This window comes from Trachinotus anak, unplaced genomic scaffold (assembly GCF_046630095.1).
Source record: "Trachinotus anak isolate AG129_WGS33_773 ecotype Australia unplaced genomic scaffold, CSIRO_AGI_Tana_v1 ptg000004l, whole genome shotgun sequence".
In the NCBI taxonomy this organism is placed as follows: domain Eukaryota; kingdom Metazoa; phylum Chordata; class Actinopteri; order Carangiformes; family Carangidae; genus Trachinotus; species Trachinotus anak.
The window spans coordinates 5331847-5349232 of NW_027273855.1; the positions used below are offsets into that span (position 1 = coordinate 5331847).

The 17386-nt window shown below is 41.4% G+C and overlaps 1 protein-coding gene across 15 annotated transcripts; it reads right to left on the reverse strand.

Annotated features, from left to right (window-relative positions):
- Nucleotide 1: 1 nt before the first annotated feature.
- Nucleotides 2-16438, reverse strand: csde1 (cold shock domain containing E1, RNA-binding). 15 transcript variants are annotated; one of them, XM_071475426.1, is made up of 22 exons: nt 16299-16438; nt 12940-13607; nt 10176-10364; nt 9345-9543; nt 9079-9188; nt 8042-8128; nt 6958-7055; nt 6795-6876; nt 6335-6463; nt 6052-6177; nt 5697-5912; nt 5385-5525; nt 5114-5272; nt 4630-4647; nt 3629-3736; nt 3194-3372; nt 2970-3082; nt 2751-2870; nt 2472-2650; nt 2150-2313; nt 1914-2046; nt 2-1515 (listed from the first exon to the last, which is right to left on the reverse strand). In XM_071475426.1, the coding sequence occupies exons 3-22, from the start codon at nt 10332-10334 to the stop codon at nt 1468-1470; spliced, it is 2568 nt and encodes an 855-aa protein (XP_071331527.1). In that variant the 5' UTR covers nt 10335-10364; nt 12940-13607; nt 16299-16438; the 3' UTR covers nt 2-1467. The 15 variants fall into 15 exon arrangements, with proteins under 15 accessions (XP_071331527.1, XP_071331528.1, XP_071331526.1 ...); XM_071475427.1 differs by lacking the exon at nt 4630-4647; XM_071475425.1 differs by lacking the exon at nt 4630-4647 and having other exon boundaries at nt 5355-5525.
- Nucleotides 16439-17386: the final 948 nt, after the last annotated feature.

Genomic DNA, 17386 nt, shown 5'->3' on the forward strand with positions numbered 1-17386 from the left:
CTCATGATTTTCATAAAACTTTAATTCAATTGTTTCATTCAAGACCATTAACAAAAGTACATGAGAACCTCTGTATGTGGTTCAACTGAAACCCGGTGATCTCTAAGGTTGAAATTAATTTTGTCTGTAACTTAATGTGCAGAGGCACAACAGCTCACCCAACATGTCTCCAGAGCACAATAACTGATGTCCTGATTTTTTATGTTTTTTTATTTTTTAAACTGAATTGCTAATACTTTACCTTTCTCCCTTAAGTTAAATTTGTTTCATTATATCTGAAGTTTGAACTTTCACTAAGAAAAAAAGCACACATTACATACAGTATAGTTCAACCCACAGGTTTGGGATGCATATCAGTATTATTTCTACTAGAAAAGACAGCCACCCTAAGATTGTTCTGAATATTTTGGCGGTTGGCTGGAAACAGAGGATACATCTAATTTTTGTTTTTTTGTTTTGTTTTTGTTTTTTTTTTTTTATTTCACTTTGCTTGTAGTTTTTAGGCACCTTATTCTTACTTAATTCAATATTAGCAGATTGAGTTTCAATGGAAAAAAGCAAACATATGTGCAAGAAAAAAAAAAGTACATAGTATAAAAGAACTGCAGATATAAGATGCCACAAGGAATTCTGCACCTGGGAAAAATTGCTTAAGTGGAGCATGTGAATACCAAAAAGGTATCTAAAGGCTCCAGATTGGTAAAGTAAATCCCATTAGATCAACTACTTTGACATTCACATACATCACACACACCATGCTTTCTCTTCAGCTCTTCAATAAAGCATTTTAAAACTGCTCAAAAAAACCGAGCAGAGAAGAATCCTCAGTTTAAGCTCGCACATATGAGAAATATGATCCTCCTTATGGAGGGAACTTTGCTTTGCTTTATGCATTTTGTAGGAAAGCATACAGTAGTGGAAACGTGATAATGAAATCATTTTAAGTTTCCATGGGTAAAGGAGCAAATATATGAGAAAAGAAAAAATGGAGCAGAAGCTCAAAGACATGCCAACAGTCACACTCATTCACCCAGGCAACCTACTGGACAGATTACAGGTGCAGAATTCCAGTCAAAGCAGATTCAAAAGATAGGGACATAGACAGCCACACAGTCATCACTCTGATTTAGAGAGACAAGGCCCTCAAAAACAAATACCTCCATTACACACTATAATCACTTCTAGGGTACATCACACACGCACACACTCAGAGATCCCATGTACATTGCAGTGTGGACTGTATCAAGTACATCATACATGGGAGGCAGGGAACCGTGGAATGAGAAAAGTTCCCTCGCAGGTATCGATGGGGACAAAGATTACACATGCCGATTACTGTATGTGTGTGTATGCCTTGTGTATGAGTTTGTGTGTACAAGCATGTGTCAAATCAAATTCCCTTATCTCCTGCTGTAGCCCAATGGGACAGCATCCCACCAACACTGAATGGGGCGGGCTCTGTATTGCTCAGTCAATGACACCAGGCTGACGAGTCTTGCGCTCCACATTGAAGCCCTGTGGAGGGGAGGACAAACTGTGTTAATATTGATGCTTATATATGATGCTGAATCCCTGTTTTCCAAATGGTATTTGAAGGTTTATGGAAGGACAATTCAAAATCTGATCAGATTCTAAATATTTCACAACAACCATTTATCTAGTATCATTAATGTTTTAAAGCTAAGCACCAATCTCATAAGCTATATTTTGTATATATTGTAGGTTCTTGTAGTATTTCATTTGTGAAAGAAATCAATAAATGAGACCTTTTCTTTATCAGATTAAGTGCAGTTAAAAGCTATAACTTTATATTTACAATATCTGACAAGAAAGTTTAATTGTTATTTGAAGCCATTATTTAATAAGACAGCTCAAAGAACAGTGGATACTTTCAAACTACAGGCAAAATGCACCTTTGAATTGTCAGGACCACGGGGCTGTCTCACAATGACCAGGCGAGGAGCACTGGCATCATCAAGGGTGATGCTCTTCAGTCGGTTCACCAGACGGTCAGGACGAGGAGTCACCACCGGTTTGGGCCCCTCACTGTAATGTTAGGAGCGTAATAAGGATTAAATTGACACTGAGGGCACATATTTTCATCTTAGGTTACTCAAGCACACTGTATGTTGCCAGCTGGAGTCGTTACCTGACTCTGCGTACGTTGCAGGCACTACATTTTCCTGTGCGTTGATTGAGGACAACTGAGAACTCCACCTCATCCCCAGTTTGGAGCTCCAGACCATCTTGCACTTCTTTTACATGGAAGAACAGCTTCTTGCTCTCACCAACTTCATAAGTGATGAAGCCAAACTGAGGGCAACAGAACAAAACTTCAATATTTAAAATCAGTAACCCTTCACTGTGCTGTAGAATCTAACTTCAAATATTAGGTTTCTGAAACATGTCAATCCTGGTGATCTAAACAATAATGAAACTGTAAATACTTATATGTAAATAACTGATATTACCTGGTCTTTGACACACTCCACCATGGCTCTACGCTGAGGGACAACATTACAGGCCATCTTCTGTCCAGTTTGGGCAACTGTGCAAACCTGGAACTTCACAAGTTCTCCTTTCTGCAGACAATCTGCCTTGCTCGCCATACCCATGATTCCAAAGGGATAATTCTGGGATTTATTTCCACCTGAAACCACCAAGAAGGGGGCGATGTCATCTTAATTTTCCCCATGAAAATTGTGCTTTAAATGTGGGGTCTGCAAATCCCATCATAACTTGACACAAACCTTCCTCTGTGACTTCAATAAGCCCTTGGTATTCTGTCTGGGAGGGGTCTACACTGCGTAAAGGACGGATGACTTTCCCCATCATCACTGTCACACTAACATCTTCACCAATGCCATTCACTAAAAGAGGAAAACAGATGATTCAATTTCATTTGAAGGCACTTAAACTGCCTTGTTATGATTCATTTAAATTAATCAGCAAATTTAAACCCATCATACCTGCAGCCACTTTGGTGACCTTTTCAGCACTGACTTTGTTTCCTTTTCCCTTAGAAAGAGTGTACTCCACTGTGTCACCAAGCTCCAAGTTGTCCAAGTCTCCACACACTTCACTGAGGAAAAAAGCACAGATATATGGGGACTTAGACATCAATTAACACATCTTTGGATACATTTAATACATAAATCAACAAGTAAAGGCATCTTAAAACTTAAACCCCTACCTGTAGTGAAAGAAAATTTCTTGATCATGATTTGCTGTCTCAATGAAGCCAAAGTTGTCCTTTAGTGTGGCAACAAATCCATGCAATCTCTTGGCACTGGAGGCATTACGGTTAAGGACCCTGATGGAGACTGCACTCTGTTGGCCTGTTCGCTTCACTTCGTTGATAGAGAACTCCACCTACAGGACAAACATTAGAATAGCCAAAATAAACACTAAGTCACTTCTGCAAACTGCTACAGAAGGTGGGTGATATTAGCAACATTTTTCTGGTACAGCAGCAGACCTCATATTATCCACCTCTTTTGTAGTTGTAACAGTTGAGTTCATTACTTCAATTTGCCCTTTCAGTGAGCAGTTTAGATCGTTGATCCTTTGCACAGTCTTAATTTTATCTGAAGAAAAATGACTGAGCTAAGTGTCCCTTAATAGATACCTTGTCTCCAACCTGTGGTTGACCTCCTCCCTCTAGATCCTTAGCATGGTATGGCACAGTGAGCTTCACTCCACAGTCTTCATATGCAATCACTCCTTCCTCAGATTCCTGCAGAAAGGGCCACAAATCAAACCTACATCATCTGAGCATCACCAGTGTTCGATCCAGCTGGGCCCAGCCAATGAAGTCTCATCAACTTGTTTCTCAACAAAACTGGTTTAAGCTACCAATGCCTGAAATGATTCCAGAGGATTTTTGAGGACGTAGTGTATTAAGAGGATGGTGTGCAGATAGCCTACACAAGCATATGAGAGGTACCAGTATGTGCAATGTATCACTCTGTAGCAGCATTGTTGGTTAGCATTAGCCTAGTCTACTGCGATAGCGCCGAGTTACAGCCTACTATGCAGGGCTGCATAGTTACCCATCACTAATGTAGTTTCATCTATTGGGAACAGTCCTGCAATACTCACATATTTTATCACTTTCTCAGTTACTTCAAGTAATCACCTGAACCAATCACAGTATGCAATTTACTGACATTGCTTCACATTTATTGCTACAAAAGTAGCAAGAAGACAAAAACTGTTACAAATTCAGCTGGCTGTGCTACTTGATCACAGAGAATGGACTGACTATTTTATGCTTCATAATCTGTTGTGGTGTTCTTGCTGCCACCTAAAAACATTCAATCATCTTAAAATTATGGCTTCATAAAAAAGACCAAAGTAAAAAAAAAGCCAGAGAAATGCTGATTAACTGATTAATCCAGGTGATGTTTACATCATTTAGCAAGGACCAAAAAGACAGTTAGCAGGCTGTTCCCAAAAACCATACTAGTAATTGGGATTAGTGTTTCATCCCTAATTGTGCAGCCTGACTGCTCAATCATTGATGCAATGTTTGATCCATGTTAAGGGTTAATTGGTGATCAAATACCATGCTGTCAACTACTGAGGTAAAGGAGGCAATCAGTGGGCCAGAGGCCTGCAAAGACTAACCTTTTCTACAACTTTACCCTTGAAAAATAAGAGAGAGACACTCATTAGACAGCAAGGCTTGTCAGCATAAGACTTGAAAAAGAGTATTCTTACACTGCATTACATGTCGACGGTTGACATTTAAATTAAACGTCTAAGGTCTAGGGATAAAATTATTTCTTAGACTAAATGTTAGTGAAATGTAGACGTATATTGGTATAGGTTTTTGCGCAATTTGCCAATGATACGAGCATCATTATTTGTGAGACATTATTCATGTGGCTTCATGCAAAAGGTTTCAGTCCTACCTTGTCTTTTTTCTAACCAACAAGGGGCATGAACAGGAGGACAGTGGAGGAGAAAGCAAAGAGGAAAATTAGAACTGAAAAACTGGGACCAGGAGTTGATGAAGTGGGTTGGGGGTCAACCAACAAGGCTATTGTTTTTGAACTGGTACTGGGGTAGATTCTTGTGTAATAATAGTTGTCATAATAGTGCATGGTACCTTTTCCTTGCCCTTGGTGGGACTGGCATTCTTGGCGGTGGAAACTTCTTTCTCCACCACACCCATAAAGCGCTGCTCAGACTGGGTATGGAAAGACACTGTGCCCTTGGGCAGCTTCTTGATGCGCACTGCATGGTTCCTCTGAGCTGACAGCATATCCTGGCAACCGTAGGACATTTCCTTTAGTTTGCTGTTGATAAACAATTTGAATGTGCCTGCATAGGTAACAAAGAATACATACTTTGATGAAAAGCTTATAAACAGGACCTACAGGCACAACAGTAAACTCCACTTCATCTGAGATGTGCAGTTGGCTCTCCTCCAGTACTTCACTGAAGTGAAAGAACATCCTAGCATCCCGATCCACGCACTTGATGAAGCCAAAGCCATCACGTATAGCCGCAATCACCCCCTAGAAAGAGATTTGGTGATACAGTTGCTGTCTATGAATAGGTATTCACTTCAGTTGATTGACTTTTTCTGCCTCTTTCAATCACCCATTTCTTTGGACTCTAAAATGATGCATCAAATAATATAATTGACCACTTCAGGAAAACCAGACTCATTTTTTTGTATTCCTCACCATTTCTCGAGTCTCCTTGGTGAAGTTGAAGGTGTCTGGGAGGATGTCGATGTTTGTTGCCCTTTCCAGCTTGTCTCTGCGGTCAGTGGAGATGTTGAACTGGATGTGGTCTCCCTCCAAAAGGGTCACCTTGGATTTTGTGTCCTTCTCGCCAAATGGCAGTTCCTTGTCAGTGAAACCAATACGGGCACTGATGCGACCTGGTAGAGGGTCGTTCTGTGGAAGCAAAGGAAAGTTTTGTCAAAGTAGTACGTAATATTCTTGGTTGGTGGGTCACAGTTCCATGCCTGCTTTTATAACCAAAGCCTCTTCAGATATATAAGAATAAAACTTGCCAGACTTGTGATCTACTTGCCTGGTTTTTGGTGGGAACCTTGGGAATGACCTTGACAACAGTGCCTTCAAACTGCTCAATGCTGATATCCTCAAAGATGACTGTTCCTTGGGGGAGCAGCCTCACATCTGTGGCTACTTCTTTACCCTATGCCACAAGGACATAAAATGTATATACACATTTAGGTGGGCCATTAAAGAGTCACAGGTTGATAAAGTTGGTTTTAAAAAAACCCATCTACCTAAAGTTCAATAGCCAGTCAGTTATTTCTGCATGGTACAGATTAAAAGATGGTAACACCTACATTTCTGTCTTTTATGGTGAATTCAACATCATCGCCAGCCTGCAGAGCCTCAAGATCACCCTTGAACTCGCTGTAGTGAAAGAAGATCTCCTTCACCACATCAGCCCTCTCAATGAATCCAAAGGCCTCCTAAAAGACAAGACACGGTTCAACACAACAAGTACATCAATCTAGAGGGAGATCCAGTGGGTTAACAAGCTTATTTCATGAAAGAGCAAAATACAGCAGTATGGAACCAGATTTAATCAGCATTTAGATTTGATGCTGTGCTACCAAACATATGAAAAACAGATCTGTTTCTCTTGAACTCTGGGTTGTCAGGGGAAAATGCATGACTCATTTCCTTAACTATTCTGGATTGTGCATTTAGTTTTGCAAAGTCAGCTATCACAAAGATGATCATACTACGTCTAATTTGCTTTATAAGGAAGGTAAATGTAATGATATCAGTGGACCTTACCTTCGTAGCACACACCACACCTTGGCACCGCATTTGCTTCTTCTTCACAAGTTGAATATTGCGAGCACTAACTGCACCAGTACTGAAACACAAGAGTGATTAATATAAAACCAAAAAACTGGGCATCATTAAGACAATACTGACAAGTGTTGTGAAGACTTACTGTTTGTTGGTCTCCATGTAAAAGCTGACTTTGTCGCCTGTGTCCAGGTGGATACTACCCTCCACATCATCAAGAGTGTAGGTAAGATAGAACACTTCCTGCGGAGAGTCACACCAGCGTCAGACTTTAATGGTTTGAGACCCACGTGTTCATCCTTATGCTATTTCACATCTAAAGAGTGCATATGTAAGGACAGGTGGTTATGTGCTATGGAGACACCCCCTCTATGTTTAAGATTAAATTCAAACTTTCCTCTTTGATCAAGGTTATCGTTAGGTCTGGCTCAGGTGTGCCCTGAAACGTCACTTGATTATCCCGCTATAGGCTGAGGCTGCTGGGGGAACTCCCATGATGCACTGAGCACTTCTCTCCTTTTCTCCCTCCCCATGTATTTATATCACACCAACTGTCAAACTTTGTGTTTTCTTTCTCCTGTTGTTTGTGCTTTTCCTCTTTGTCCCCTGACTCCAGAGCTGGTTCCAGATGTGCCACTAATATTTAATTATTTTTTATTATCATCATCATCATCATCATCATCATCATCATCAATTACTGCTGCTACTCTAGCTACATTTTTGTTATTATTATCAACATTATAACAGCTCTAAGTATCACTATTATTATAATCATTACAACAACCAGCCTGATGGTGCCTTAAACAACATATACACCTGTTCCTGGTCTCTCCTATATCTCCCCCATTTCTCTCCTCTCAACCAAACCGGTCGAGGCAGACGGCCACCCAACTCGAGTCTGGTTCTATTGGAGGTTTCTTCTTCTCCACTGTGTCCAAGTACTTGCTCATTGTGAGAACTGTTGGATATCTCTCTATAATATTGAAAGGTCTCTACTCTGTTAAGAGGCTTGAGATGATGTACGTTATGATTTGGTGCTATAAAAATAAAACTCAGTCGAACTGAACTGAATAGATGTAAATGAGCATTTAGCAAACCAAAAAATAGTTGTTACATAACTAAGTGTTGTCAAACAAAATTCTCAAGAGAGAAATTATGACATTTTAATTATATTTAACACTTTGCATTTTATTGATCAAACAAGTTATAATCTATGCAACTTCTCTTACCCCGTTTCTTTCATAACAAACGCTGCCAGTGGGCCCCTGGACAGGAGCCGACTTTCCATCCAAATGCATGGGGATTGCTGACACAACCTGCAGAAAAGGGGGAAATAGCAGGGGGAGGCTATTAACAGACTGCTTTGCAAATCTTAGGTAGAATATTCATTCCAATTACATAGCCCAGTTAAAATATCTTTGCACACAGGATGGATGAAATGGCTTTCAAATGTCACAGTAACAAGTATTTCAAGTGTCAGACATGTGGGGCATCCCCAACAGGTTAGCAGAGTTGCATGTGCATAATGTTGCTGCAGTATAAAACCTGTACACACTGTCAAGCCTCCTAACAGCCTCAAGCATGTCGATAACCTGACTAAACAAGTCAGTGAGCAAATGAGTCAGCATGACTGTGTGGCTTTGTGGAGTCACATTGTGCTCTGGATGGAGTTAGATTTCTTATGTGACTGCATTAAAAGACACGCAGTGTCACAAGCATGTTATGAAATGTACATGACCAATGAGCCAGGCATGATGTCTGGCATTGCATGCCCCCGCCCTCCCCTGCTGAGCTCAATTTATTGATGCAGCAGTCAGACCCACTGACTTCAGTCATGTGCCGAAACAATACATGCCAGATTTGTTTGTTCGAGAGACTGAGCAACTAAGCTATACTAGTTGCTGTGAGCATTCAGAGAAATGACACTTATTGGACATTATGATGACCACTTGACCATATTTGTTCAATGGACATTCCATACCTCCAGCAAACATGCATGTCAGCGACAACAAGCCAATCAGAAATTCAAATTTGTTTTTTTTTTTTTTTTTTGTTGTTTTTTTTTTAAATTTAGATGCACGGATAGAGGGGAATCAAATTTTACAGTTTACTTAGAAGAACATTCCCTGCCCAAAAAAAGCACAATGGGCCATATAACGGTTAACTTGACAGACAGAACAGAACCAAAAATAAAATGGTGTTCCTTAACTGGATGAATATAACCATGCAGCACAGTAAAGGGATAGGCGTGCAGGTCTGGCCCCACCTGGCCCGAGATGCGCTCCTCTGGCAGCACCTCTGGCTTTATCTTTAGCAGCTTCACTGCTATGGGCTTGCCAGTGCGCCTGTCAGAGGATACCTCAAACTCTACATCATCTGAGGAGAGAGAAGCAGCAGGACACCAAAAACACTTAGCACACTTCCAATGATACAGGGAGAGTGAAAGTTTCAGTAATGTAGCTCAAGTGTTTTCCTTTTCAACAGGTGAAGATTAAGTGTTTATGATCTGTACACAAGCCCAAGGTCTCTCACCTCCTATTTTAAGCTCCTGCAGGTTGCCATTGTACTGAGAGCAGTGGAAGAAGAGACGATCCTGACGTTCGGAGCACTGGATGAACCCATAGGAAGTCAGGAGCTTCTCCACCACACCAGTCTCTCTAATGCCAGGTCCTGTGCCATTGGCGTATGCAGTGTGCCCATTGTTATGGAGCATGCCTGGGTCAAAACTCATCTAGGGAAGACAAGAACCAAGTGTTAAATGCATCCAGTCGTGGATCAACATGAAGCAGACCAAAACAAGTAGCTGCAATTTAAGACAGGGTTTGATGTCAACCTTAAAAAAACCGAACAAAAACAAATACAAACATGCAGGCACAGCATATTTCAGAGGAAGTGGGGAGGGAAAAAGCAAATGTAAAGCTACATTAGAGCCTTCAGGGGCTATCTGGTCATCAACAGGGGGAAACACATATTGATAATGCCTTTAAAGAATTTTAGGATAATTTATACCATTGACTGGAAAAACTATTCTTAGCAACACACAGCAACACTTCCACGTTCGCTTTGTATCATGCACTAAAACCTACAATTCACTCAATATGTCCAAATCATCTAAGCACTGACAGAATTTGTAAAAATGTCATGCAATTCTGGTTAGACAGACAAATGTTCAAAAACTCCTCTCTCTACCAACAGACCAACCACTGATTATAATGCAATACCGATGTAACTCACTTATCAAAGTGCTGCTGCCACTGCACCCTGGTTGAACTTGCGCAACAACAAACCATGCTGGTTAGCCAAAGTCACACGACATAACAGTTGACTGTTAATTCAGTGCTGGCACTGTGCATGCCACCTTACTGATCTCTGATACAAGGGGGTCCGCCTATGTTTTTTACTTCCTGGGTGGGGATGGCAAGAGACAGAGGAGGAGCGGGGGATAGGCATGGGACCAGTAGAGGTAGATCGGGCAGCGCCAGTGTTGCGAGGCACTGGAGGTTCAGAGGACCCTCTTTCCATTTCTGACACTGGGGATAGGACTTGAATATGCTGTTGGGAGGAAGCAACAGCTTTGACAAAGACCACAGTCATAGCATTTAATGTGTTTTGTAAATTACTATTATCACAAGCTGTTGAGTCGTTAAACTACCTAAACTGCCAACATGTCATATGACACCCAGCATTCTGCCCATGCGCTAGTTTTTGGGGGCGCACTGTATATATACACATTTCACAATATCACAATAATATGCTACACTACCAATGTACAAAGACTTCTCCAAAGCCATTTTATTATATTTCAGCTCATCACAACCACCACCAATACTCAAACACCTGAGAAATCCTGACACCAAAATACCGAACAGAAACGTGTAAAGAGACCAAGTATCGATGGATATGCTACCACAATGACTATCTCACATCACAGCATCAATCAATAGCACTAATAAGTGGCTGAAAATGCTTGTGCATTCAAACAGGAATTGGTTTACAGAGAACGCACACTAAAACCTGAAAAGCCCAACCAATGTCTTTATACAGCCAGATAAGCTGAAGTGGTTTAAGTTAAGTGTCACAAATCTTACTCAAGGTCAAGGAAAATAAAACTACTGAAAATGGAGAATCAGAAAATGCAAATGACAAGTCGAATAGCGGTGCATCTACAGTGGACAGAGAGTTGGTGATGGGTTATGGGTTATGAAGGGGGTCCCAGAACAGCCTCTTCTGTTAGGTCCTGTACTGCACTAAGACAAAAGGCTACTGTTCCAAACATATCTGCAGGTCTTTTACCCTTTAATAGATTGCCCTTGCAGTGATTACGCTCAAACATCCACATCCAACGTTTTGGTCTCAGAGATAATGAAGGGTTTTAGTTCAGCTCTGATGGGCAAGTGCTTTAAATACTACCCATTCAGTTTTTCCCTAGGGATCAACTAGTATGTAGTTTAGCATTGCCTTGATTTGACTGAATTTATGTACCAGCATAATGGAGCCCAACATAATTTGCCCATGTCACAGCGTGACTAAAGTTTTATAGTGATTGTGATGGAAAGTAAAAATACGAGGGAAAAAAGAAAGCTCTACAGGACTTGTAAAAAGTGCCAAATTTCTTTAGTCTAATCAGCAGAACACCCCTCACCCTGCAACAATACGACTGAGTAGAGGCTAGTCTCGGGAGCCCGAAAAGGATGAAAGAGGTTAGGCCATTCACAGCAGAGAGATGCAGGGCAAGGTGGGTGGATGGGTGTTCGATGGGGTGGGGCACTTAGAAAAGAGGTGGGAAGGTGAAACTTACGGATCGGCCATATGGCGACAGGCTGAGTCCGACAGGGGAGGTGCTGCTCAGGTCAGCGCTAACAAACGCGGTGGGTGGCGACGCAGGCAAGGTAAACTCAACAAAGCCTTTCCAGGGGCTGCCCATATTTTCCCATAAACTCGGACCAAACTTGCTCGAGCACTTGCTGAACTTGATTAGTAGTTTATTTTTTTTAATCTATTTTTTTTTTTTTTTTTTTGCTTGACTGTTTAGTACTATTTTTATGTAACCACCCAATGATACACCGCTGGATGTCTGCAAGGGTGAAGAGAGGAACAAACATAACGGGTAAGGCAAATAGGTCAGCCAGTGTGCCAAGTGTCACAAACAAAGGAAAATAGCTGTGGGCTTTAATCCCCCGGGAGGGAGTTGAAAGGGCAAAAATCAAGGAGGATATGACTTCAAAACGACAGAACAGGAAAAAGGTGCGGGCTGGGTGAGGGAAGGCAATCAAGTTATTTATGAAACTGAACTGAATAACCAGTTTAACTGGAGGTGGTGGCAGTTCAGTACGGTTGGCTTACGTGAAGCTTTCAGAAGAGTTGTCTTTGGCAAATGGCAATATAGAGGTCAATGACATGAGAGAATCAAATATTCAACTCAGTATCACTTATCAAAGTCATTCCACATTATGTGCGTTTTCGAGCCCTGGTAACAACATGTGTACTCGTGCAAATGGCAGTGAGTACACAAGATTCCATTCCACCACTCCAGCAGCTGCTTTCACTGACATTTCTATCTGTGCTGATCAGTGAAATCAGCCCTGCAATTTAATAGTCACTGAAGTCGCTGCCATTCAAAAATTGAGAACTCCAAACTAACTGAAGAGGCCACAAATACCGATAGAAAAGTTTCAATGAAAGCCATTTTTAAAATAGTTGCAGACGTGTTGTCAAAGTTGGATGTTTAAGCAAACAAAAAGGACAAATGAACTGTTATTTCTGTTCAATGATAAAACAACCTCTGCATTGCTGCCCAAAATCAGCACAGCTGGCCAAACTTCATCATGAATTGAGAGAGTTACACAGTCTGTTTGTGCATCTGTTGAATAAAGTAATGTGTATAAACATAGAATTTACCAATTAGTTAGTGAGGTCAACCTCTGAAGTAAGTACCAACCTGGAGTATCAAACATTTTACATTTGATTTTTTAAAAAGACCTTATAGGGGATCATTTTAAGTGTATAGGGTGGAGGAAATTATTTAAAACATGACAAATTAAACCATAAGTGGCCAAACAATTAAAAAGTACAGTTGACATACACATTATAGGTCTCATGTTATGAAGGGACTGCAACCGAGACCCACCTTTATTTGTCGTCTTGAATCTTGTAATTCTCTGGATCTTGATGACTATGCAGTTCCTGCAGATCTCTTCACGCACACAGTTGAACACACACACTTGTTACAGGTTTCTGGCACAAGTTCTAGATGGTTGCATAAAGCAAAAATGGGGGAGAAATCTAGCGCAAAAAAAGGCAAACGCAGGTGCAATAACACTGCTTAGAAAAAATTACAATGAAAAACAGTGGGAGAAGAAGAGGGAGGGAAAGATGGGGGGACCTATGGGGGAAAAAATAGCAGATAGCAGCCCACTCCACACACCGGCGGTAAGTCGGTGGTGTGGTGAGGATGAGGAGGGCTAGGAGCAGCGTTGGGACGTGTGCTTTGTCAAAGCTGTTGAGTAGGCACAAACTTCTGGTTTCAGATCAGTTATTTTCTTCTCAGAATATGCTTGGGCATATGATTGCTTCTCTTCTGTGTTTCAGTTGGGCTGATGTTCGTCTTCTTTGGTCGTTTCAGGATTTGGTTACTTCTTGTGTTTTAAACCCTTGAAGTGATCCTTTATTTCCTCCACGTGTCTTCAGTGTTGCAACTTTGCTTGTTTTGGGAGGTTTATCTTCAGTTTCTGTGTTATGATCTGAACTTGAAGCAGTTGCGGATGGTACAAAAATTCAGTTCCGTTTCACTTCATACTGTTGAGAAAAAGCAGATTTGGTCAGCTGAGCAGAACCTTGAGAACAATGTCACAAATCAAACATGTAGGATTAACACAAAAGACAAAAAGGCCCAAAGCCTCCATGAGTTGGCAGTGAGATTTAATTACATTATCAAGTCATAAGAATCCCACATTTTCTGTCACATGAAAAACAGGGACAACCCCCAGCATCAACAGCCTCAAGTTTTTTGAGAACACTTGATTCTTTGCCCCCAGACTCACAAGTATAAAAATAGGTTTTCCTCGAATGGCTCTGGATACAGCCCATAATGCCAGGCAGCTGACCAGCAGAGAAGAGCTGTAGATCAACAAGTGCTTGTGCATAACTCTAACTCGGGGCACGATATTTATGGCACCATTTCTGACGAGGGCCCTCCCTTTTGTCATTCAACACAAAATATGTTTTGCACACCTACTCTACATGTGTTCAATGCACAGGTGAGGCTCGCCTACCAACTGAGATTAATAAAATGTGTGTGAGTATAATTACATGTGTAAACTTTGCTAAACTTTGTTAAAACCTCCATAATTGATCTCCACTTGTAGGTTAGAACAGAGTGTTGTTGACGTAAATACACTGCTTTGAAAACAAGCTGGGTGAGCCAACCCAGGACACATGATATATTCTGCTGTGACTGTGTCGCAATGACTCCCTTTCCGTGTTCCTCCCTGGCGGTTGATATATAGTGGTGTAAAAATGCTTAAATGACATTCCTAGCAGTATAGAAGATATTTTTTAAAGGGGCCTCCTTGGTATTCATATCCAAATGCCGAATCTAGATTAAAACTACAATTAACCTACCCTCTGTATTTTGTTTTCATTTGCGGCACTTAGATGTACAGCTTTAGTGGGTCAGGTATTCATCTGAGAAGTGCAAACAGAGAGCTCAATTCTAACAAGACGGACTGGGTAAGTGGGTTAAAGGTTATGAGCAATGAAGAGAGACAAGACTTGAGTGAAAACAACCATGGAGGAGATGGCCTTTTCTGCTGCCCCTTTTGCAGCTTTTGGTGACGCAGAAAGAGAGAGGAAAATAACAGTCCACCCACTAAACCACCAGCACCTATTGGTCGTTTTAGCTCTTCCGAATTAGTATACCACGACAGTTTAGCTCGGTAATCATTAAACATGAAATAAAAAGAAACATGCCGACTGCCTCGGTTGCGACAGAATAACTAATAAACCCACGATAAAGTCTCTAGTCTCGCAAGCTTCAGCACGACGGTGCTACCCTGGTCTGGGCCCGAAAAACAACCGCCTGTCACTTCCTAGCAATCCGCCATCCTCAGCTGGAACTGCTAATATGGCCTGATCCAACACGTTGCGGCATGCAACGCGATGGAAAAACGTCACATCGGAGCTAGCCAGCTAATTTCAAACACATGCCAAACTCCAAAAATATGTGCCAAGACAACTGGATGTGGGTTACATTTCGCTGGTTTACAGCTCGTTAGTCCGAATAACCCACACAGTAACAATTAAGTTTAAAAGTAATCGTCTCGATGACCTTGTGTGTGGACAAACAGAACCAGACAGATTAGCACCAGGCTAACGCTACAGTCGTAAACAGCCAGTCCCCTCGGGCGTTTCCAACTCTTAAAATGGAAATTAATTCACTGCGATAATGTAATTATGCCACATGTTAACTAAACTAGTTAGCACACCAGGCGTTTCTAGTTGTTTGGTTGTTATCACAGGTACGTGTCTTGCAGCGTGATGATAAAGTTCGCGGAAAGTGAGCGCCCTGTCGTGTTATCCTCGTTCACTGTGACAAGCACACCAAGCTACGTCCAAAAAACGTAATTTTTAGTGTTTCGTGGGTCAATTTTGATATATATACACTTGGTAGAAACTTGTTGTAAGGCTCGTTGCTTATCTATTTCGTGGTCGGACAAATTCGGCTACCATGTGATAAGCGATTCTTTAATTATTTCAATAAAATCATATTTCGCAATATTAGGTCGCACCACCAGCTTCCCTTTCACGCCAACTGTAGCCGGAGAAAATGCATCGCAGAGACAAACGCCGAGTTCGGCATGACCGAAATGAAAGTGACGCAAAGCCCAAACCTTACCCATTAGTTATTATACGAGCTAGATAATCGGGGTTAGAATAAACTGTCCTTGATTAGCAATGGCTGGGATTGTTTTCTTCATACACACATAACGGAAACATAACGTTATCAGAGCTAACGGCACGAGGACGGGACAACAAAGAAGCTAGGTGAGACGCTCGGGGGCTCATGTTCAATCTTATTGACCTGCCGCGTCTTTCACTGGCGTTTAACACAACGATTCACACAGGTGCTGTCTCTCTGGTACACTGGGCCGTGTTTTTTTTAATTTTTTTATAAATACAGAGGTGTCCAGTTACACCGTTAACAATGTAACTAGGCCGTTCACAATGCTAAGTTGCTAATAGCGGCTAGAGTTAGCTAGCATGCTGCTTGACTTAGTCCTTGTGTGTGGTGGATTTATGGCAAGGGGAGAAAAAACACGCCTGCCCCCACCCAGGCCCAAGCGCTGCGTATGACTAAGCGCTGAATAACCCCCCCCCCCCCATTTCTTTAGTCCCACTGAATAAAACAGGGGAAATGCATGACTTGGACATTACAAAGAAATGTTTCAACTGTTATATGAAACTAAAAGATTAATAATAAAAACTCACCCCAACAGCTTTCAGCACTGTCACCAGCGCCGCTAGAAGCAGCACGGCACATTACGTAGTGACTAGGGAGGCGGCTACCGCGATATTTGACAACGCTAGCTAACCAAAGAGCCTACAGGGAGGAGTGGCCACGACCGAGCGGTTGCTGGTAAGTAACCTCGCAATGATTCATGGGAGACTTGGAATACAGTAGCGTAATAATAATGGTCATTGTTTTCAATAACTTGCTATCTTGGCTCAAAAGCAGATATATAAGAGTCATACGGACGCTTGCAGGAAATACAGTTATCAGGATGTCACTCCAGCCAACTGAGCTCATCAGTGGACTGCATTTCATTCTCTGACAGAGACGGTTCATAGATGATGATGTGATAATAGACACACTGAGGAGAACCAAGACAAGAATATTGTACTATTGCACACTTGCCTGCTACCTGTATTCACAGTATTATGAATGAATTGTGATTAATTTGGTAGCTTTTAGAGGTGTGACTGATTTTACCAGTTACATTAGTACTGTAGTACCCCCCGTCCCCTTGTAGTCAAACTACCCCCCGCCCCCCTTTCTTGCTCCCACCACCTCAGGAGACCTTGTGAGCATGCAGACGTCTGCACAAACCAGAAAGAGCGCCCACTCGGTGACATGGTGTCATTGCCGTGATGTGCAAATGAGTGACAGGATACCGATCGCGCAAATGTAACAATGCTGCCAGGATTGGGCCGTGGCAGTAAATGTGGAAAAAACTATTATCATGTTTTTCCAAAAAAAAAAAAAGAATCCTCTAAATGTCGATTAAACGAATATCACTTCACCATAAAGATGTACCTACCTTGGTATAAATATAACAACATCAATCACGTTTTAACGTGGCAGTAAATACACTGAAGCAAAAACTTAAATTAAGAGAGTCTAACATAATCTAAATGCATGAAGTTCATTCTTACAAAGACACACACACACACACACACATTGTAAATATCGATCATAATATACATATGTACTGTATATTGATCTTGGTATTGGTTTATTGCATTTTTCTGTTATTGTGTACTTGGCTAAATTGCATTTTGTTGCTTTGGCAACATTT